Source organism: Haliotis rufescens, unplaced genomic scaffold (genome assembly GCF_023055435.1).
Source record: "Haliotis rufescens isolate VD_foot unplaced genomic scaffold, xgHalRufe1.0.p SCAF_67, whole genome shotgun sequence".
In the NCBI taxonomy this organism is placed as follows: Eukaryota; Metazoa; Mollusca; class Gastropoda; order Lepetellida; family Haliotidae; genus Haliotis; species Haliotis rufescens.
The window spans coordinates 617,780-641,774 of NW_025964358.1; the positions used below are offsets into that span (position 1 = coordinate 617,780).

Genomic DNA, 23,995 nt, shown 5'->3' on the forward strand with positions numbered 1-23,995 from the left:
CAAGCATGGGTTGCTAAGACCTATTCGAACCCGGATCTTCACGGGTCCGGTGACATGGTAAATTAAATTTCATTATGACGGGCGGCATGCTTATAACATCGACCACTGGTTTGTCTGGACGTTATGTTGTTAGAAGACTGCTGGCTGGCGGAAAACACAAAGTAGTGTGACATACCGTCAAACATGAAGGTCACTAAAGTCAACAATACTGGAAGGCAAGCAAACTTAAACCCGTTTCGAAGTTTCACATGTTTCACATGTAACCATTACGTTAACGGGTTGTTAGGTAATATCTAATAATGTCGATAATGTAAGTCATCTTTAACAAGTAACCCATGCTTGCTGTAAAAGGCGATTATGCTTGTCGTAAGAGGCGACTAACGGGATCGGGTTGTCGGGTTCGCTGACTTGGTTGATGTATGTGGCCGTTTCCCACTTGTGTAGTTCGATGCTCATGATGTCAATCACTGGACTGTCTGGTCAGACTCGATTATGTACAGACCGCCGTCATATAAGTGGAACATTGCTGAGTGCGGCGTTAAACAAGGAACAAACAAGACAAATACCTTTAACAGACGTGCTGTGGTAATACACCTCCAGGCAGAAGAGAGTATACACCATGGTTGATTTTGACTAAAAATGAAACTACTAAGAAATGGCTGTTTCATACTGGTATCATAGTTATGTTTTGGGTGAGGTGAGGTGAAATGGGGTTTAACGTCGCGTCCAGGATTATTGCACTTATATAGCGACGTGCATGTACGTGTGTGTGTTTGTGTGGCTGCTTATACTAGTCCGGACTGATGCCGATTTAAAGTGCTAGCTCACTGAGATACCATGCCGCAGTTTAACATGAATATCCCACTCAGACACAGTATACTGACTCCGAGTCGACCAGTCCTTGTTTTAGCCCCTAAATGCCGAGCGCCAGACAGGGTAACAACAAGTACCATCTTTTAACGTCTTTTGGTATGACGCGGTCGGGGATCGTACCCCGGACCTTCCGCTCTCCGGGCGGACGCTCTACCACTAGACCACGGAGGCGGTCCAGTTATGTTTTGGACCTTGCAGTGATTCGAAGACTGTTTTCAGCCTATAACATTTTTATTATACTTTCTTGTAATTTTGCCGTCACTTTAGCGGAAACATGTTACATAGACAACATGACTATTGAACTAACAATCATGATTCCATTGAACTACTAACCCATGCCGCCTTTGAACTAATAACCTGTGCGTGCCGCCCATGAGTCTATAACAAACTCAGTCATATTATAATGTTTGGCAGAAGTCAATAGTACGATTAACCTAGCACCAAAATTGTAATTACGGGCTAATCAAAGCACAACGTTGACAGCTAATATGCACTGTCCCTGGTTCGAGATTACACCGCAATGAGTGGTCACGTCATCATTATCTGAGCACACTTAATCTCATCACGCCTCGAGAGCAATCTGCATCTATTTCACTGCTGAATGGCGGTACCGGTGTATTAAATTTGTGATTTTGATTGAAGTCGGAAACGACAGGGACCGAGACTTCTCTATCATGTCCGAATTGTATTCAAACTCACTGCCGTCCTTACTTTTCCGTGTCTCGTAATGTGGTGGAATGATTACAGCCGTGATATTCACTTATCTCCTTGTGCTGAAAGGTCTCCGATTTCAATGCGTTTGTGTAGCGATGATAGCCAAGCAAAGTGGACGTGGCATTGACAGACACAGCTCTTTATTACCTTGAACCAAACTACCAAAGTAAGGTCAAACTGAAACGTCTGGCATGTAACGATTTTGAGATATAACATGGATATAAAATTGATGTAAAATGAAAGTATTAAAAATCTGTTTGTGTCATTATTATAAGCCCGTTTGTTCCAAATAAAATATATATTTCCTGAAACGGTTCTAATTTGAGGAAAATGGTAGTTAAGTTGTTTCTTAGTCATAACTATGCATCGACTGTCCCTGCACCTTCCAACTCAATGTTAAGAGAACACTTAATAGTTGCCTTTATTCGCTCACGTGCCAATTTTCAGGAGAGGCTGTGTCTCCTTATGTTGACGCAATAGCACGTGAAGGGTCTTAAAATAAATCTAGATTAAATTTCTTTTCCACTTTGCCACAACCCTGATTGCGTCGCAATTTAAAGTCACTTGTCAAATTCTACGAGGGTATTTTCTTTCGCCGCGTGAAGTCATTATTATGCGGAAGGAGAACTTGGTCATTAAACTTGCTGGCTGCACTTGTTATAATAGCATGTCGGTACGGATAAATACGCAAAGGCGAGAAAACGTAATTAAGACTGTGTGTTTTTGAGAGTTTTGTCAGAGAATAACGTTCGTCTGATTGTGAAATTACCCAGATTCCTTTGCAGTGTGTGAAAAAGTGGTTGGAAATACAGCATTAGCACATCGCTGTTAATTGCCTTCAGGGAAAGTGAATACTCTATGATTGCATATTATAGGGAGTAAACACGCCGGCATTGCTCTAAGGCCAAGTGCTCTGATCGCGGAATGTAATCATCAAGTATTGATTGATCTATCGATCTCTCAGCTGTCGATCTTACGCCAATACATGTTAGTTTTGTGTAATAATGCCAACTTTAATGAGTGGCAGTGCTGGTGCTGATTTGTTGATTTAGCACTTTCCCAGTGTCATAGTTTTGTTTATTGCGGAGCATTTGCAACGTTCTGATAGAGGGATTGTGGCATCGTTCGGGGAAACTCCGTTGTGAGGCTTCTCTTTGTAAAATGAGGAATTGGTTGCCATGGATACTTCATGGTTTTATTCAATTTTAATGCAGGCATTGGAAAGCTCTCAATTGATTCCAATCTCAGCCTGTTGTACTCGTGATTTGATGCGAAAATAATTGATGGCCTGTATTTATTTTTAACAAAACATAAAATCTTTTGTGAGGCAATGCCTGTCTTATTCGTTTGTATGAATAATAGCTATGCACACAAACCGCTCCTTTTTATCAATATCAAAATCAAATTATCTAAAATAAAACCATTTGACTTTTTGAACTGCATTAATAAGGACTCGACTTTATCATCTAAAACATAATTTTGAATTAATAGCATATATGCAATAATTCGCACAGTGAACAAGTAAATTCCATTTCATTTCCTATATTTTTTCTTGTCCCATAAGTCAGTCATTTCAGTTCCGTTTGGGGGGTTACGGAGTCCCCCTCCCCCTCCCACTATCTCTACCGCTACAACATCATTTACCCTCACGTCGGGTAGCTCACTCGTTTCCGTGGGACAAAAAAGTCTTCGTCTTCAGTCACAATGACTCCTATTAAGGAATCAGAGATAAATTCATAAAACGATTCTTTACAATCCAAATCTGACGTAAAAACCCAATTCCACGGAGAATAATTCATTATAACGAACTGAATCAATGTTGAGCGTGTTGTTTGCCAGACTCCCGGAATCACATCATCCAATAGGAACCCAGTATCCCTTTGGGAGTCATTCAGAACAGCCAATCATAGGCACGCTCCCTTGAGATTCAAATCCGAGCAGCCAATCAGATGAAGCGATCTCTGTAGATGGCGAGCAGGGAGGTTAATGATAAGGTGTGATCGAAGCAGTATAGCCGACCTCAATCTCTGCTGCCATAGTTACATTTATCGCACATCAATTGCAGGATGTTTGGCAGTTCAGGGGAGACAACAACAATCTATGTACAGTTGAACCTCGTAAATCTGGATATCTCTAATCCGGTTTTGTTTCTCTGTCGCGAGGACGGTTCACGGGTTAGATATTCATTTGTCAAGATTTGTTCTAAAGTTCGGGTTTTCTTCATCCATCCTGTGCTAATTCCAGCTGGAGTTTTATCGTTCTCTAATACAAAATACAATTTCTATGTTTGACGAATTGCACATTAAATGTCATAACTTGTTTTAGTTCCCTTATTGTGAATGACATAAATGTATACTTGATATCTGATCGGGGCTGGTAAACAATAAAATTTCTGGATGGCATGGGAATGTACATTAATATTTTGTATGCAGAAGTTCATAACTGTACTCGGTTTCGCTGTCAGGTGATACACTGGTACTGATCGGTATTGTTGTAGGTGTGTGCCTTTGGCGCGAATAGCTGAAAAAATGCTGATGCGGCATTAAAACATTTTCACTTTCTCATCCGTTACCATTATGCAAATTGAATATTTTGCTAAAATTTTGTGCATATGAATGGATATTGTCAACAGTAACTGATATACAAACATTGTATCCAAAGCGATAAATACGTTTAGTGAATGAGTGAGTTTGGTTTTACGTCGTTTTTAGCAACACACATTGTACCCATGTGGGGAATAGAACAATTGGCTACCACACCACCCCCATTACGTTGAAGTTGATGTTCTAGATTGAAGTGAACTTACGTTTTTCTTTGTGTTTCAGGCAATATCAAGATCCCCAGCAGCAGCATGGGGTCGGCCACAGACGTGGACAGGCCTGCCGCCCATCTGATGGGGGATGTTCAACGCATGGACCAAACCCAAGGTAAACAGCCAAGTGTTGTCCCTTGTACACTGGGTGGTTGAGATGTTGAAATTAGGTGACCTGGATAGGTTCAGTTTCAGTATTCAGGAAATTCAGGCTTTGTCTACATGGAACAGTTCCTTTTGATTGGATATCATTCACTGGAATCATGGGATGATTCTGAACACTGGCATGTGTATCGTTTGAAAGGCATTTCTCAGAAGATGACGGATGAGGCACAACCTTAATGGATAACATCTTCTTTATCATGCTGTATGATCGACGTTTCGGTATAGATCCTTCTACATGGTGATAAAACAAGTTGTTATCCATGAAATTTGTGTCCACTTTGACTGGCATGTGATTGTTAAATTAATAGTTATGCTTCAAAGTCGTCTAACTTGGAATGTGCAGGTTCGGGAAAGGTGCACTGAGTCGAATTCCTCTATTAGCGTGTTTTTCCTAAATTGTACTGTACAAACTGGTATTATTTTCTCCGTGGCAATATAAGAATTATTCTGTGAACTATTGTAACTAAAGCAAATTCTTTATGCAATCGGCGTGTTTCAAATAAAATAGCATACGTAACAAAAACGTGCCAGTGAAAACGTTGATATTGATACAAACAAAATAAACTAACATAATCAAGTTAGAGTTTTAGCAGAAAAATGCTTAGTCTCTGAAAATATATACTTTTGAGGGAGACAAGCAATTACATTAATATTATAAATTGAAAAGGTAGATGGTAGATGGTACAGTGACGACATCTGAGTGTACTTGATACTCGTGGAACACACTATGGCCTGTGAGTGAGTGAGTATGGTTTTACGCCGCTTTTAGCAATATTACAGCAATATCACGGCGGGGGACACCAGACATGGGCTTCACACATTGTACCCATGTTGGGAATCGAACCCGGGTCTTCGGCGTGACGAGCGAACGCTTTAACCACTAGGCTACCCGACCGCCCCCTATGGCCTGTGAGCCAAGTCAATTATAAGTTGATGTTGAATACAATCACGTCAGAATAACAATGGGCTACAAATATTCTTCCTCTTTAGTTCCAGGCAAGCAGTTCCCCATCTCGAGTTGGATCTATTCCACAGACCTTGCCTTCAGCGACCACGTCAGCTACCGACACGGCCGCATTGTGGTTCCCACCGACGGCCTCTTCTACGTCTACAGCCAAATCTCCTTCCTCGAGGTTTTCAACGTCCGCAATGACGGTAGCAGCAGCTCCTACAGCACGGAGTCCCCCTCCCTCTCCCACTATCTCTACCGCTACAACATCATTTACCCTCACGGCGGCGAGGAGACACTCATCCAGAACTCCATCACAAAGTGCTGGGGACAGAACAAGGCCTTTGGGGAGTACACCAGCTACCTGGGGGCTGTGTTCCATCTCCGCCAAGGAGATGAAGTTTTTGTGAAGGTCTCTAACATCACCATGGTCTCGAGGGACCCTAAGTCTAACTATTTTGGCCTGTTCAAGCTCTGAGGTTGAACATGACTGCATGCTACGTCTGTGAGTTTGCGTGAAGCTACTTCTGAATGGCGTATGAGTGAATGAATATGTGTGTGTGTGTGTGTTTGAATTGAATCTAATTCTGTGGGATGCGTGAGATATTTTGAAAAAAATGCTCTATTTCTAGGTGATCTTGTCATCGCTATATGCATGTAAAAAAGTGCAAAGAGTTGACGTTCGTTTATGAAAATATTCGAATTCGAATCCATTGTAAAAATACCATTGTTTCTAATGCTCTATTATGTTGTTGATTGTTGTTCTGGTTAGCGGAGGACTAGCTAGGAGTAATACATCCTGTGTAACGTTGCCATCAGGGCTGCGGCACTCGTCAGCGTCAATGTTACAGGTCTTTGTTGAACAGGCGTTATCGTAACACAAAGCAAGGACGTGGCATCTCAAGTCAGTCATTACATCATCCCCAATCACGCTGTCTCGAGAGTATGAAGTCTAAGTCTTCAATGGGCATTGGCCAAGGTAAGAGGCCGTTGCTAGGCATATAGAAGACGGTCATCAGATTCTAAGTCCATTAACTGCTGACAATGGTGCTTGTTACTCGTTCCCAGATCCCTGTTCGCATTTTCTGTCTCCACTCTGCCAAATTACACCAAATTTGCAGGGGGATCCTTTGTCCTCTATTTTGACTCCGTACATTTGCCGGCTACCGACCGTCTGTATATTTTGTGGACGTATTTATCAGCTTCGTTAGGTCCGTGGTTGACAATGGTGATTCCTGGTTAGAAGTCCCAGCAACCTATGCAGGTCAAAATAGGCGACAAAATGGATCGGTGGTCGGGCTCAGTGACTGGGTGGATAGTGTGTTTTGTTCCCCGATAATTACAGTCCAGTCATATTGCTGAGTGTGGCGTTAGATACAACTAGTACGTGGTACTGACGTACATCGTGTACATTTTACCCTAAAGTCATTGCATTACAGGGGGAAACATAAGGATACATCATCGACGTGTGTCTAAACCTACCTCCCCAATCTGGCATTCTATTTCACTAGCGGATTTTAAGTTAGAGTGAATGTTAATTATCAAGCGAATGATAGTTATTAAGTTCCTTTGTTGGTGGGATCTGGCGTTCCTAATAATATTGATCGATAAGATTTCGGAACTGATCAGTTAAGACATAATTCCACATCTGTTTCGAATCTACCGATGACCAATTGCTATATCGGCGCTGCGGAGACTGTGTCCACAACACAATCTCTGAACTCATTTTACCACTGGCAAGAGTCGCTCCATCTTCTGTGACCACGAATGCCAGGTTAGTTAAGGAAATCACCATGTTATCGTTAAACATCAGTCTGAATCTCCCTTGGGGCATCTGTTCATATTACTTGACACACGTTAAGGTGGCCTCAATCCCCTTTTATGACGGAGAAGAAATCATGCTGTAATTTGTTAAGGCAATTCGCCCGTTCGTTGGCTTTCCCTTGTCTCTGGTCATGTGTTTAAACCTTGGACGGTAAAGCATGAGGTTCATGTCCTTAACGAAGGTAGTTTTTGTTTTGTTAACGTCAAATGTGTATTGTTATTTACATACTGCATTATGCTGTAATTCAGTGATGTACTCTCAGCATCCAATAGTTATCTGTATTGGCTGAACTATAATGTATAGTGTGAAATGATTTTTTTGATTAAACATGTGTATCATTGCTCATATACACGTTTAATCTGCCCATCGCTGCATTATCACATGCCTATGAAACAGCGATAACGTAATGTATTTTATGAAATTGTTGACTGTGTATTGTAAATAGATATTTTGTGAAATGCTTTAAAATTTGCATTTTGGTCAAGATAAAAAAATAATATATTTGAGTTGGAAATGATTGTTTGTTGAACCTAGAAGCTGCTTGTTTATAGAAAACAAATGTTTCCATAAAAAAACTACCCCAGATACCTTCCCCTATTAACTGTCATGCCCAACATTATTTAGTGTATATGATTATGATATGTATCGACCTCATTTTTGGTCAATTTAATAATTAATCAATATTTAGATCAATCACACGTAGAACTAATTGATAACGAGAAACGCATAAAAAACGTCCATGGTATACCGAAGCTTCGATAGCATCAACATTAAAACTCTATATCAGTATATCAAAGTATTCATTTCATTGGGGATTACTTATCAATGGTGTTCAAATTGATATGCACAAGTATTCATTCATCTAACGTGTTCTTTGTGTGAATGCTGCCCTGTATGTGTTATTAACGTTTTTTATTTTATAGTTTTGTAGGCGCCCAACAAAACCAATGAATCTCCTTGTCATAATAGAATGCTAGTCTACCTATAGTTCTCTAGGTGGTATTTATATCTCTCCAATTCTATTGGTTGCATTGCTCACGTGACCATTAACCTTGACATTGTAAATAACGTCGCTTCATTTTTCGCCTTGTGACGTCATATAAGATCTCCACAATGGTTGCAGTAGGGTGTTCAGAAAATTACATTCCAGCATCCTGCTCTTATAATGTGTTCCAGAATTGCTTTTATTCATGAAACCATTGTATTCTCTAGTATGTGTAATTATGGATTTATTTTGGCTACTATTCTGGTGTTTGTTACTCTAAATCCCCTTGATGACAATAGCAAGGGGTCGTGAATGTTTATTACTGCCCATTACGCATGATTTTGGTTGTTCCAAACCGTTTGTGAAATAACTATCTTTTTAAGGATTCCACAGACGGATGCGATAGCGTTCTAATTACGTTGTCCTTTGTTCTTCACGCGATTGATAGTAAAGTGTAAAGTTAGTGCTTGAGATAACTTGAGATACCGTATTCGACGTAATAAGCGCCCCGCTCTAATAAGCGCCCACGGCGATATTTGCTAATATATTGGCTAGTGAACAATCCCAATTAGCACCCTTTCCGATTGATCAATGTACACAATACTTAATTATTCGTGTATAATACGCACTCGTGCGTTATATGCATCCTTAATTATGGGCAATTAAATTCTGGAAAATATATCTGTCGTGTATCATACGCACAGACTTTTGTTTTGTATCATTTCAGGCTGTTAGCATAAACAACGAAATTAACGATCTGTTTTTTTCTCACCAAAATTATATTCTAATAAGAGCCCCCTATTTCTAATTTTGAGAGCGCCCTGGGCGCTTATTGTGCCGAATACGGTAAGTTGTCGTCAGTACTTACATGGGCGACCATCGAGGAAGACTTGTGACGCATCCTGGGAGTGTCGACTAGCTGAAACAATGCTGAAACTAACGCATAATACCCCAGACTAAAACTGTGAAGTTAAAAAATTGTTTGTCATTAAAGTGTATATCTATGCTTGGCCTAGTTTTGATGTTTTTTTGATCTGCAACATTTGTCAAAATGTTAAAATTGACATGTGATATTTTTGTAATTAAAGTCTTTGTGATATAAATCGCTTATATGTGTTTCGTGTTGTTGTTAAGAACGTGCTTATATGTTCCTGTTATAGTGTACCATGTGTGCTCTTGGACATTGCCATGAGTTTACAGTGAAGCGTGTCCCTCGTAAACGTCTGGCTACTGTTACTGCTACGTGTTTTTCTGAATTTTCGGATTGCGTCCGAGTTGGGTCCCTTGTCCAAGCCAGGATCCGATGGCAGGGGTTGATTAGGTCTTCAGCAACCCATGCTTGCTGTAAAAGGCGCCTATGGTTGTCGTAAAAGGCGACTAACAGGATCCGGTGGTCAGGCTCTCTGACCTGGTTGGTTGATTGATGTCATTGTATGATAATCCCAGTTGAGTGGATCGATGCTTATGATGTAAAGCACTGGATTTTCTGGTCTAGACTCGATTATTTATAGACTGCATAAATTAGCTGGAATATTGCTTGGTGCAGCGTTAAACAACATCAAACAAACAAACACAGCGGTCATGATCTTAGTGTAACAGCACCATTCCCGTGCTCGAAGGTTTCATCAAAGTCATAAACGTATCCGATCTGCCTCAATTTAAATTGCCCAATTACTTTGAGCTGACCGTCACAGCTTGTGTTTTTTTTTAACCACTGGGCTACCCAGCCGCCTCTGGCCAAAGGGTAAGAGATTTGGGTATGACGCATACGCTGCTTTAAAAAGAAACGTGTGTCAGTTATTCATGAGTGTGTCAGTTAAACAAATCCCTAAGAGATGCAGGCCTTGAACGTTTACCAATTTGGAGACACAAACGAACACGGGTATGCATAAGGTGCTAATGGATTTACGCCGCTTTTAACAATATTCCAGCAATATCACGGCGGGGGACACCAGACATGGGCTTAACACATTGTTCCAATGTCGGGAATGGAGCCCGGGTCTTCGGTGTGACGAGCGAACGCTTCATCCACTAGGATACCAGACCGCCCCTTAACAATACGAGAAGCAAAATCTGGGCATATCTGGCATTCGAAGCGTGAGGTTCCCATACCTGGCCTGCCCCGCTTCATCCCTTTGTTCAAATAAAGGATGCTTCAACAAGTTTGATGTCACTAATGAGGGGTGTTTCAAAACCGTATACGACTCATTGTGTTTCTTGGTTTGTCTGCACCATCCCAGTCAGTCTTGGTCAGGCAAACCAGTGTTTGATAGTATGAACAATAATCCACGATGACACGCAATAAAACCATATTAATATTGCGCCTTGTTTACACACTGGGTTATGTAGCGTTACATTTGTACCCTGGTTAACGTGTCAATGTGCGTTTCAACTGTTGTCTCAGCTCCCCGGGGAGTATTCAATTCTATCTGTGTCTTCTCGTACCAGAAGCATGGGATATGGATATGGATTTCGATCTTTAAGTAAAATATTTGCTGATTATTCGCACAGCAACGTTAACATATTCTACTGTTCCTCAGTCCTCTCATCCTCCGCCATCCCCTTGTCCTAGAACGGGAAGCCCAGCTAACTATGATGATTTCTGCCCAGAATAGACTGGCCCTTGATTTAGAAGGATGCACTTAGCTAAAGGCTGCTTCTCAATGTGGATCTGACTTGACCCCAGTTCGTATGTCCTGGAGAAAGAAGGAGACAAAGCGGGATGTGGTGCTCCTTGATGGGGATCTGTCTTCCTCTGGTTGGTATGCCCTGGAGGAAGAAGGATTCCTGGAGCTGGAATGCTCCTTGCTGGGGATCTGTCTCCCTCGGGTTGGTATGCTCTGGAGGAAGAAGGATGCCTAAAACTGGAATGCCCCTTGATGGGGATCTGTCTTCCTCTGGTTGGTATGCCCTGGAGGAAGAAGGATTCCTGGAGCTGGAATGCTCCTTGCTGGGGATCTGTCTCCCTCGGGTTGGTATGCTCTGGAGGAAGAAGGATGCCTAAAACTGGAATGCCCCTTGATGGGGATCTGTCTTCCTCTGGTTGGTATGCCCTGGAGGAAGAAGGATTCCTGGAGCTGGAATGCTCCTTGCTGGGGATCTGTCTTCCTCTGGTTGGTATGCCCTGGAGGAAGAAGGATTCCTGGAGCTGGAATGCTCCTTGCTGGGGATCTGTCTCCCTCGGGTTGGTATGCTCTGGAGGAAGAAGGATTCCTGGAGCTGGAATGCTCCTTGCTGGGGATCTGTCTTCCTCTGGTTGGTATGCCCTGGAGGAAGAAGGATTCCTGGAGCTGGAATGCTCCTTGCTGGGGATCTGTCTCCCTCGGGTTGGTATGCTCTGGAGGAAGAAGGATTCCTGGAGCTGGAATGCTCCTTGCTGGGGATCTGTCTTCCTCTGGTTGGTATGCCCTGGAGGAAGAAGGATTCCTGGAGCTGGAATGCTCCTTGCTGGGGATCTGTCTCCCTCGGGTTGGTATGCTCTGGAGGAAGAAGGATTCCTGGAGCTGGAATGCTCCTTGCTGGGGATCTGTCTTCCTCTGGTTGGTATGCCCTGGAGGAAGAAGGATTCCTGGAGCTGGAATGCTCCTTGCTGGGGATCTGTCTCCCTCGGGTTGGTATGCTCTGGAGGAAGAAGGATTCCTGGAGCTGGAATGCTCCTTGCTGGGGATCTGTCTTCCTCGGGTTGGTATGCTCTGGAGGAAGAAGGATGCCTGAAGCTGGAATGCCCCTTGATGGGGATCTGTCTACCTCTGGTTGGTATGCCCTGGAGGAAGAAGGATGCCTGGAGCTGGAATGCTCCTTGCTTGGGATCTGTCTTCCTCGAGTTGGTATGCTCTGGAGGAAGAAGGATGCCTGAAGCTGGAATGCCCCTTGATGGGGATCTGTCTTCCTCTGGTTGGTATGCCCTGGAGGAAGAAGGATGCCTGGAGCTGGAATGCTCCTTGCTGGGATCTGTCTTCCTCTGGTTGGTATGCTCTGGAGGAAGAAGGATGCCTGAAGCTGGAATGCTGCTTGATGGGGATCTGTCTTCCTCGGATTGGTATGCTCTGGAGGAAGAAGGATGCATGGGACAGCGTCATGCTCCTTGCTGGGGATCTGTCTTCCTCGGAATAGTATGCACCGGAGGAAGAAGGATGCCTGGTGCTGGAATGCTTCTTGCTGGGGATCTGTCTTCCTCTGGTTGGTATGGTCTGGAGGAAGAAGGATGCCTGGAGCTGGAACGCTCCTTGATAGGGATCTGTCTTCCTCTGGTTGGTATGCTCTGGAGGAAGAAGGATGCCTGAAGCTGGAATGCTCCTTGCCGGGGATCTGTCTTCCTCGGGTTGGTATGCTCTGGAGGAAGAAGGATGCCTGGAGCTGGAATGCTCCTTGCTTGGGATCTCTCTTCCTCTGGTTGGTATGCACTGGCGGAAGAAGGATGCCTGGAGCTGGAATGCTCCTTGCTTGGGATCTGTCTTCCTCTGGTTGGTAGCTCTGGAGAAGAAGGATGCCTGAAGCTGGAATGCTCCTTGCTGGGTATCTGTCTTCCTCGGGTTCGTATGCTCTGGAGGAAGAATGATGCATTGGACAACGTGATGCTCCTTGCTGGGGATCTGTCTTCCTCTGGTTGGTATGCTCTGGAGGAAGAACGATGCCTGGAGCTGGAATGCCCCTTGATGGGGATCTGTCTTTCTCTGGTTGGTATGCTCTGGAGGAAGAAGGATGCCTGGAGCTGGAATGCTCCTTGATGGGGATCTGTCTTCCTCTGGTTGGTATGCTCTGGAGGAAGAAGGATGCCTGAAGCTGGAATGCTCCTTGCTGGGGATCTGTCTTCCTCTGGTTGGTATGCTCTGGAGGAAAAATGATGCATTGGACAACGTGATGCTCCTTGCCGGGGATCTGTCTTCCTCTGGTTGGTATGCTCTGGAGGAAGAACGATGCCTGGAGCTGAAATGCCCCTTGATGGGGATCTGCCTTTCTCTGGTTGTATGCTCTGGAGGAAGAAGGATGCCTGGAGCTGGAATGCTCCTTGATGGGGATCTGTCTTCCTCTGGTTGGTATGCTCTGGAGGAAGAAGGATGCCTGGAGCTGGAATGCCCCTTGATGGGGATCTGTCTTTCTCTGGTAGATATGCTCTGGGAAAGAAGAATGCATGGAGCTGGAATGCTCCTTGATGGGGATCTGTCTTCCTCGGGTTGGTATGCTCTGGAGGAAGAAGGATGCCTGGAGCTGGAATGCTCCTTGATGGGGATCTGTCTTTCTCTGGTAGATATGCTCTGGAGGAAGAAGAATGCCTGGAGCTGGAATGCTCCTTGCTTGGGATCTGTCTTCCTCGGGTTGGTATGCCCTGGAGGAAGAAGGATGCCTGAAGCTGGAATGCCCCTTGATGGGGATCTGTCTTCCTCTGGCTGGTATGCTCTAGAGGAAGAAGGATGCCTGGAGCTGGAATGCCCCTTGATGGGGATCTGTCTTTCTCTGGTAGATATGCTCTGGGGGAAAAAGAATGCAAGGAGCTGGAATGCTCCTTGATGGGGATCTGTCTTCCTCGGGTTGGTATGCTCTGGAGGAAAAAAGATGCCTGGAGCTGGAATGCCCCTTGATGGGGATCTTTCTTTCTCTGGTAGATATGCTCTGGAGGAAGAAGGATGCCTGGAGCTTGAGTGCTCCTTGCTTGGCATCTGTCTCCCTCTGGTTGGTATGCACTGGAGGAAGAATGATGCCTGGAGCTGGAATGCTCCTTGATGGGGATCTGTCTTCCTCTGGTTGGTATGCTCTGGAGGAAGAAGGATGCCTGGAGTTGGAATGCCCCTTGATGGGGATCTGTCTTCCTCGTGTAGATATGCTTTGGAGGAAGAAGGATCCATGGAGCTGGAATGCCCCTTGATGGGGATCTGTCTTCCTCGGGTTAGTATGCTCTGGAGGAAGAAGGATGCCTGGAGCTGGAATGCTCCTTGCTTGGGATCTGTCTTCCTCGGGTTGGTATGCTCTGGAGGAAGAAGGATGCCTGGAGTTGGAATGCCCCTTGATGGGGATCTGTCTTCCTCGTGTAGATATGCTTTGGAGGAAGAAGGATGCCTGGAGCTGGAATGCTCCTTGATGGAGATCTGTCTTTCTCTGGTTGGTATACTCTGGAGGAAGAAGGATGCCTGGAGCTGGAATGCTCCTTGATGGGGATCTGTCTTCCTCTGGTTGGTATGCTCTGGAGGAAGAAGGATGCCTGGAGCTTGAGTGCTCCTTGCTTGGGATCTGTCTTCCTCTGGTTGGTATGCACTGGAGGAAGAAGGATGCCTCGAGCTGGAATGCCCCTTGATGGGGATCTGTCTTCCTCGTGTAGATATGCTTTGGAGTAGGAAGGATGCCTGGAGCTGGAATGCTCCTTGATGGAGATCTGTCTTTCTCTGGTTGGTATACTCTGGAGGAAGAAGGATGCCTGGAGCTGCAATGCTCCTTGATGGGGATCTGTCTTCCTCGGGTTGGTATGCTCTGGAGGAAGAAGGATGCCTGGAGCTTGAGTGCTCCTTGCTTGGGATCTGTCTTCCTCGAGTTGGTATGCACTGGAGAAAGAAGGATGCCTGGTGCTTGAATGCTCCTTGCTCGGGATCTGTCTTCCTCTGGTTGGTATGCTCTGAAGGAAGAAGGTTGCCTGAAGCTGGAATGCTCCTTGATGGGGATCTGTCTTCCTGTGGTTGGTATGCCCTGGAGGAAGAAGGATGCATTGGACAACGTGATGAGCCTTGCTGGGGATCTTTCTTCCTCGGGTTGGTATGCTCTGGAGGAAGAAGGATGCCTGGAGCTGGAATGCTCCTTGCTGGGGATTTGTCTTCCTCGGGTTGGTATGCTCTGGAGGAAGAAGGATGCCTGGAGCTGGAATGCCCCTTGATGGGGATCTGTCTTCCTCTGGTTGGTATACTCTGGAGGAAGAAGGATGCCTGGAGCTGGAATGCTCCTTGATGGGGATCTGTCTTCCTCGGGTTGGTATGCTCTGGAGGAAGAAGGATGCCTGGAGCTGGAATGCCCCTTGATGGAGATATGTCTTCCTCTGGTTGGTATACTCTGGAGGAAGAAGGATGCCTGGAGCTGGAATGCCCCTTGATGGGGATCTGTCTTCCTCGTGTAGATATGTTCTGGAGGAAGAAGGATGCCTGGAGCTTGAATGCCCCTTGATGAAGATCCGTCTTCCTCGGGTTGGTATGCTCTGGAGGAAGAAGGATGCCTGGAGCTTGAGTGCTCCTTGCTTGGGATCTGTCTTCCTCTGGTTGGTATGCACTGGAGGAAGAAGGATGCCTGGAGCTGGAATGCCCCTTGATGGGGATCTGTCTTTCTCTGGTAGATATGCTCTGGGGGAAGAAGAATGCAAGGAGCTGGAATTCTCCTTGATGGGGATCTGTCTTCCTCGGGTTGGTATGCTCTGGAGGAAAAAAGATGCCTGGAGCTGGAATGCCCCTTGATGGGGATCTTTCTTTCTCTGGTAGATATGCTCTGGAGGAAGAAGGATGCCTGGAGCTTGAGTGCTCCTTGCTTGGCATCTGTCTCCCTCTGGTTGGTATGCACTGGAGGAAGAATGATGCCTGGAGCTGGAATGCTCCTTGATGGGGATCTGTCTTCCTCTGGTTGGTATGCTCTGCAGGAAGAAGGATGCCTGGAGTTGGAATGCCCCTTGATGGGGATCTGTCTTCCTCGTGTAGATATGCTTTGGAGGAAGAAGGATCCATGGAGCTGGAATGCCCCTTGATGGGGATCTGTCTTCCTCGGGTTAGTATGCTCTGGAGGAAGAAGGATGCCTGGAGCTGGAATGCTCCTTGCTTGGGATCTGTCTTCCTCGGGTTTGTATGCTCTGGAGGAAGAAGGATGCCTGGAGCTGGAATGCCCCTTGATGGGGATCTGTCTTCCTCGTGTTGATATGCTTTGGAGGAAGAAGGATGCCTGGAGCTGGAATGCTCCTTGATGGAGATCTGTCTTTCTCTGGTTGGTATACTCTGGAGGAAGAAGGATGCCTGGAGCTGCAATGCTCCTTGATGGGGATCTGTCTTCCTCTGGTTGGTATGCTCTGGAGGAAGAAGGATGCCTGGAGCTTGAGTGCTCCTTGCTTGGGATCTGTCTTCCTCTGGTTGGTATGCACTGGAGGAAGAAGGATGCCTGGAGCTGGAATGCCCCTTGATGGGGATCTGTCTTCCTCGTGTAGATATGCTTTGGAGTAGGAAGGATGCCTGGAGCTGGAATGCTCCTTGATGGAGATCTGTCTTTCTCTGGTTGGTATACTCTGGAGGAAGAAGGATGCCTGGAGCTGCAATGCTCCTTGATGGGGATCTGTCTTCCTCTGGTTGGTATGCTCTGGAGGAAGAAGGATGCCTGGAGCTTGAGTGCTCCTTGCTTGGGATCTGTCTTCCTCGAGTTGGTATGCACTGGAGAAAGAAGGATGCCTGGTGCTTGAATGCTCCTTGCTTGGGATCTGTCTTCCTCTGGTCGGTATGCTCTGAAGGAAGAAGGTTGCCTGAAGCTGGAATGCTCCTTGATGGGGATCTGTCTTCCTGTGGTTGGTATGCCCTGGAGGAAGAAGGATGCATTGGACAACGTGATGAGCCTTGCTGGGGATCTTTCTTCCTCGGGTTGGTATGCTCTGGAGGAAGAAGGATGCCTGGAGCTGGAATGCTCCTTGCTGGGGATTTGTCTTCCTCGGGTTGGTATGCTCTGGAGGAAGAAGGATGCCTGGAGCTGGAATGCCCCTTGATGGGGATCTGTCTTCCTCTGGTTGGTATACTCTGGAGGAAGAAGGATGCCTGGAGCTGGAATGCTCCTTGATGGGGATCTGTCTTCCTCGGGTTGGTATGCTCTGGAGGAAGAAGGATGCCTGGAGCTGGAATGCCCCTTGATGGAGATATGTCTTCCTCTGGTTGGTATACTCTGGAGGAAGAAGGATGCCTGGAGCTGGAATGCCCCTTGATGGGGATCTGTCTTCCTCGTGTAGATATGTTCTGGAGGAAGAAGGATGCCTGGAGCTTGAATGCCCCTTGATGAAGATCTGTCTTCCTCGGGTTGGTATGCTCTGGAGGAAGAAGGATGCCTGGAGCTTGAGTGCTCCTTGCTTGGGATCTGTCTTCCTCTGGTTGGTATGCACTGGAGGAAGAAGGATGCCTGGTGCTGGAATGCTCCTTGCTTGGGATCTGTCTTCCTCTGGTTGGTATGTTCTGAAGGAAGAAGGTTGCCTGAAGCTGGAATGCTCCTTGATGGGGATCTGTCTTCCTCGGGTTCGTATACTCTGGAGGAAGAAGGATGCATTGGACAACGTGATGCGCCTTGCTGGGGATCTTTCTTCCTCGGGTTGGTATGCTCCGGAGGAAGAAGGATGCCTGGAGCTGCAATGCCCCTTGATGGGGATCTGTCTTTCTCTGGTAAATGTGCTCTGGAGGAAGAAGAATGCATGGAGCTGGAATGCTCCTTGATGGGGATCTGTCTTCCTCGGGTTGGTATGCTCTGGAGGAAGAAGTATGCCTGGAGCTGGAATGCTGCTTGATGGGGATCTGTCTTCCTCGGGTTCGTATACTCTGGAGGAAGAAGGATGCATTGGACAACGTGATGCGCCTTGCTGGGGATCTTTCTTCCTCGGGTTGGTATGCTCTGGAGGAAGAAGGATGCCTGGAGCTGGAATGCCCCTTGATGGGGATCTGTCTTTCTCTGGTAAATGTGCTCTGGAGGAAGAAGAATGCATGCAGCTGGAATGCTCCTTGATGGGGATCTGTCTTCCTCGGGTTGGTATGCTCTGGAGGAAGAAGTATGCCTGGAGCTGGAATGCTGCTTGATGGGGATCTGTCTTCCTCGGGTTCGTATACTCTGGAGGAAGAAGGATGCATTGGACAACGTGATGCGCCTTGCTGGGGATCTTTCTTCCTCGGGTTGGTATGCTCTGGAGGAAGAAGGATGCCTGGAGCTGGAATGCCCCTTGATGGGGATCTGTCTTTCTCTGGTAAATGTGCTCTGGAGGAAGAAGAATGCATGGAGCTGGAATGCTCCTTGATGGGGATCTGTCTTCCTCGGGTTGGTATGCTCTGGAGGAAGAAGTATGCCTGGAGCTGGAATGCTGCTTGATGGGGATCTGTCTTTCTCTGGTTCGTATGCTCTGGAGGAAGAAGAATGCCTGGAGCTGGAATGCCCCTTGATGGAGATCTGTCTTCCTCTGGTTGGTATACTCTGGAGGAAGAAGGATGCCTGGAGCTGGAATGCCCCTTGATGGGGATCTGTCTTCCTCGTGTAGATATGCTCTGGAGGAAGAAGGATGCCTGGAGCTTGAATGCCCCTTGATAAAGATCTGTCTTCCTCTGGTTGGTATAATCTGGAGGAAGAAGGATGCCTGGAGCTGCAATGCTCCTTGATGGGGATCTGTCTCCCTCTGGTTCGTATGCTCTGGAGGAAGAAGGATGCATGGAACTGGCATGCTCTTACTCGGAATCCGTGTTGGATCAAACCACAGGATATTGGCCCCAATGGCATCATACTTAAATTGAGATAATTAAAGTACTGTATTTGACGTCTTTAGTTTGATATGCATTCATTCATCTAACGTTTTCTTTATGGGAAGGCTGCATGTGTTATAAACGTTTTGATAGATTTGTAGGCGCCAAAATACTTAAGTAAAAAGAAGAATTAGTAAAAGAATATATTCAAAATCGTGTTTTTGTTTGTTACAAAAATGTTACTGCTGACGACTTCCCGTTTGAACTTCTTAAGGCCATGTGTTAAAAAGTGTACATTGTTATCACGTATTCGCTTCGAAGAACAATTAAGTTTCTGCTGCTGATACAATGGAACCATTTCAGTCCCCATCAAGACAACTTCTATTGTTAAACGACTCGTAAAGATTTTGAAAAGTAAAACACTGCTCTGAAGTAAATCAGACTTCTTATTCACTGCAGATTAGAAAGCATTACACGCGTCTGCGTCTTTAGGGATGAAAATTAAACAGCAAATGACGGCAATGGCGTTGTCGGAGATCAAAGGAAAGTTATAATAATGTCACAGTATTGTATTCTGGTTTTCAGTCCTGTTCCAGGCAGTCTGTGTTAAGAATTAATTACCTCATGACTGAGGCATCAACCCTGACGTATTTTGATTTACTCTGACCTTACTTGGAGATGGTCTGCGATCGCGACGGACACCGTAGCTTCCTTACACACCGAAGCAATTAGTTTCCGTCACTTCATGAAGTCATGTGACTTATGACGCACGCGCAAATGCGACAATGGTACTCGAGGCAGTGATATTTTAGGATCGGTTTTTGACGGTAATGTCTGGCATGTCTTTTTGTAGAAAGTGGAAGAACGAATAAATGAAAGGCCCCGGGTGCTGAGTTTGTGCTCACTGCGTCAGATTACTGCTGGAGGTCGATACAACAAATCTGGACGATAATACAGCTTTTCTTTCAAAAGGTGATCAGGCACTGATTAGATATTAGTTACTATTTTGTCTCAATTTACGTCTGGTTGTGAAGCTAAAGGGAAATGTTCACAAAGGAAAATACATTCCAAGGGAAAAAGCTTTTTCAAAAGATTGAGTTTTGTTTGTGAATCGAATTAAGCCGAAAGGGGTGATGTTTTACAATGATGTAGTGCCACACAGGACTGTGAAGAACACATTAACATGAGAAACGCGTAAACACACTATTTCCAGATTCCAGATTCGTTTAAATAAAGCGACAAAGCCCTTTCCATATTCAGCAGAAATCTCTGCATGAAGCAGAGTCGATTGTATGATTCCGACTCTATCATGAGCATGTGTTTGTGAATCACTATCAAATAGTAATGATACTCGGTGTTCGCTAAAAGGCGAGCGTATCCTACTCCACCGGTGGCACCCGTCACAAACTCATGCAAAGGCAAGTCAAATGTTCACCTGATAAAACAAGGTACAAGTCAAAATAGTATCGGATATAATTATTGTCACTGATGCGTCAACTTTGGAAATGTCTACCATAAAACTTTGTGAAAGGTTTACTGAGGCCTTAACTGTTGTAACATTGATCAAACGACTTCTGAGCTAGAGTAGTTTGACGAAAGAGTATGCACGATTGTATCTCAAAAGTTGTGAAATTTAAACGCCAAAGGTTGGAGCTGCTGGATTATTGCTCGACAATGGTCACCTTTGCTTCTAGTTCAGGTGTATAAATCAGAGGAAGGGAATTGGCTATTTGATTGTTATTGAACGATATCAGATCATCGATATACCTGAAGAAAATGTTAAACGTCTTGGCCAAATTACATTGTTATAACTTTTCCAATCCGATTCATATGCATAAAGAAACAGATCCGCAAGAAGGGGAGAACATTTGGTGCCCAAGGGGGATGCCTACTGCTTGCCTAAATGTCTGACCCCCAAATATATAGTGGATGTTTTCAATTAGGATGTCCAGCATTTCACATAGTGCTTTCTCAGTAAACTTCAGATGGCATTTGCTTTCATTTTTCACAAATAAACCTGATCCTCAGAACATAGATACGAAACTGTATCTGTGTTCACCACGTTTTGTAACAAAAGCCGCTTGGATCAAGGAATTAAGGTTTTCCTTAAGTTTATCATGTGGGCGTACAAAGTTAAAAAATTAAATGTTTTGACAGAATGGAACTTGATTCTCTTCTGAGATTGCAAAAAGACAAGCAAGGCATGTCACGGAAGGCATGTCATGGAACGCATGTCAAGCAAAGCTTGTCATGGAGGGCATGTCAAGCAAGGCATGTCAAGCAAGGCATGTCATGGAAGGCATGTCAAGCAAGGCATGTCATGGAAGGCATGTCAAGCAAGGCATGTCAAGCAAGGCATGTCAAGCAAGGCATGTCATGGAAGGCATGTCAAGCAAGGCATGTCATGGAAGGCATGTCAAGCAAGGCATGTCATGGAAGGCATGTCAAGCAAGGCATGTCATGGAAGACATGTCATGGAAGGCATGTCATGGAAGGCATGTCAAGCAAGGCATGTCATGGAAGGTATGTCAAGCAAAGGCATGTCAAGCAAGGCATGTCAAGCAAGGCATGTCAAGCAAGGCATGTCATGGAAGGCATGTCATGGAAGGCATGTCAAGCAAGGCATGTCAAGCAAGGCATGTCAAGCAAGGCATGTCATGGAAGGCATGTCAAGCAAGGCATGTCATGGAAGGCATGTCAAGCAAGGCATGTCATGGAAGGCATGTCAAGCAAGGCATGTCAAGCAAGGCATGTCAAGCAAGGCATGTCAAGCAAGGCATGTCATGGAAGGCATGTCAAGCAAGGCATGTCATGGAAGGCATGTCAAGCAAGGCATGTCATGGAAGGCATGTCAAGCAAGGCATGTCATGGAAGACATGTCATGGAAGGCATGTCATGGAAGACATGTCATGGAAGGCATGTCATGGAAGGCATGTCAAGCAAGGCATGTCAAGCAAGGCATGTCATGGAAGGCATGTCATGGAAGGCATGTCAAGCAAGGCATGTCATGGAAGACATGTCATGGAAGGCATGTCATGGAAGGCATGTCATGGAAGGCATGTCAAGCAAGGCATGTCAAGCAAGACATGTCAAGCAAGGCATGTCATGGAAGGCATGTCAAGCAAGGCATGTCATGGAAGGCATGTCAAGCAAGGCATGTCATGGAAGACATGTCATGGAAGGCATGTCATGGAAGGCATGTCATGGAAGGCATGTCAAGCAAGGCATGTCAAGCAAGACATGTCAAGCAAGGCATGTCATGGAAGGCATGTCAAGCAAGGCATGTCATGGAAGGCATGTCAAGCAAGGCATGTCATTGAAGGCCTGTCATGGAAGGCATGTCAAGCAAGGCATGTCAAGCAAGGCATGTCAAGCAAAGGCATGTCAAGCAAGGCATGTCAAGCAAAGCATGTCATGGAAGGAATGTCAAGAAAGGCATGTCATGGAAGGCCTGTCATGGAAAGCATGTCAAGCAAAGGCATGTCAAGCAATGCATGTCAAGCAAGGCATGTCATGGAAGGCATGTCAAGCAAGGCATGTCAAGCAAAGGCATGTCAAGCAAGGCATGTCAAGCAAAGCATGTCATGGAAGGAATGTCAAGAAAGGCATGTCATGGAAGGCCTGTCATGGAAAGCATGTCAAGCAAAGGCATGTCAAGCAATGCATGTCAAGCAAGGCATGTCATGGAAGGCATGTCAAGCAAGGCATGTCATGGAAGGCATGTCAAGCAAGGCATGTCATGGAAGGCATGTCAAGCAAGGCATGTCATGGAAGACATGTCATGGAAGGCATGTCATGGAAGGCATGTCATGGAAGGCATGTCAAGCAAGGCATGTCAAGCAAGACATGTCAAGCAAGGCATGTCATGGAAGGCATGTCAAGCAAGGCATGTCATGGAAGGCATGTCAAGCAAGGCATGTCATTGAAGGCCTGTCATGGAAGGCATGTCAAGCAAGGCATGTCAAGCAAGGCATGTCAAGCAAAGGCATGTCAAGCAAGGCATGTCAAGCAAAGCATGTCATGGAAGGAATGTCAAGAAAGGCATGTCATGGAAGGCCTGTCATGGAAAGCATGTCAAGCAAAGGCATGTCAAGCAATGCATGTCAAGCAAGGCATGTCATGGAAGGCATGTCAAGCAAGGCATGTCATGAAAGGCATGTCAAGCAAGGTAAGTCATGGAAGGAATGTCAAGAAAGGCATGTAATGGAAGACATGTCAAGCAAGGCATGTCAAGGAAGGCATTTCAAGCAAGGCATGTCATTGAAGGATGTCAAGCAAGGCATGTCATTGAAGGATGTCAAGTAAGGCATGTCATGGAAGGCATGTCAAGCAAGGCATGTCATGGAAGGCATGTCAAGAAAGGTATGTCATGGAAGGCATGTCAAGCAAGGCATGTCATGGAAGGCATGTCAAGCAAGGCATGTCATGGAAGGCATGTCAAGAAAGGCATGTCATGGAAGGCATGTCATGGAAGGCATGTCAAGCAAGGCATGTCATGGAAGGCATTTCAAGCAAGGCATGTCATGGAAGGCATGTCAAGAAAGGTATGTCATGGAAGGCATGTCAAGCAAGGCATGTCATGGAAGGCATGTCAAGAAAGGTATGTCATGGAAGGCATGTCAAGCAAGGCATGTCATGGAGGGCATGTCATGGAAGGCATGTCAAGCAAGGCATGTCAAGCAAAGGCATGTCATGGAAGGCATGTCAAGCAAGGCATGTCAAGCAAAGGCATGTCATGGAAGGCATGTCATGGAAGGCATGTCATGGAGGGCATGTCATGGAAGGCATGTCAAGCAAGGCATGTCATGGAAGGCATGTCATGGAAGGCATGTCAAGCAAGAGAAGTCAAGGAAGGCATGTCATGGAAGGCATGTCATGGAAGGCATGTCAAGCAAGAGAAGTCAAGGAAGGCATGTCATGGAAGGCATGTCAAGCAAGGCATGTCATGGAAGGCATGTCAAGAAAGGTATGTCATGGAAGGCATGTCAAGCAGGGCATGTCATGGAAGGCATGTCATGCAAGGCATGTCATGGAAGGCATGTCAAGAAAGGCATGTCATGGAGAGCATGTCATGAAGGCATGTCAAGCAAGAGAAGTCAAGGAAGGCATGTCATGGAAGGCATATCATGGAAGGCATGTCAAGCAAGAGAAGTCAAGGAAGGCATGTCATGGAAGGCATGTCAAGCAAGGCATGTCATGGAAGGCATGTCAAGAAAGGTATGTCATGGAAGGCATGTCAAGCAGG

General features: G+C 45.5%; 1 protein-coding gene across 1 annotated transcript in view; it reads left to right on the forward strand.

Annotated features, from left to right (window-relative positions):
- The window catches only part of LOC124110683 (tumor necrosis factor ligand superfamily member 10-like), a 70,415-nt gene extending 60,984 nt beyond the window's left edge, over positions 1-9,431 (forward strand). The window contains exons 3-4 of the mRNA XM_046470024.2: positions 4,413-4,514; positions 5,555-9,431. Coding sequence (XP_046325980.1) covers positions 4,413-4,514; positions 5,555-5,991 — 539 coding nt within the window. The 3' untranslated portion in view covers positions 5,992-9,431. The remainder of the gene's footprint in view (positions 1-4,412; positions 4,515-5,554) is intronic.
- Positions 9,432-23,995: the final 14,564 nt, after the last annotated feature.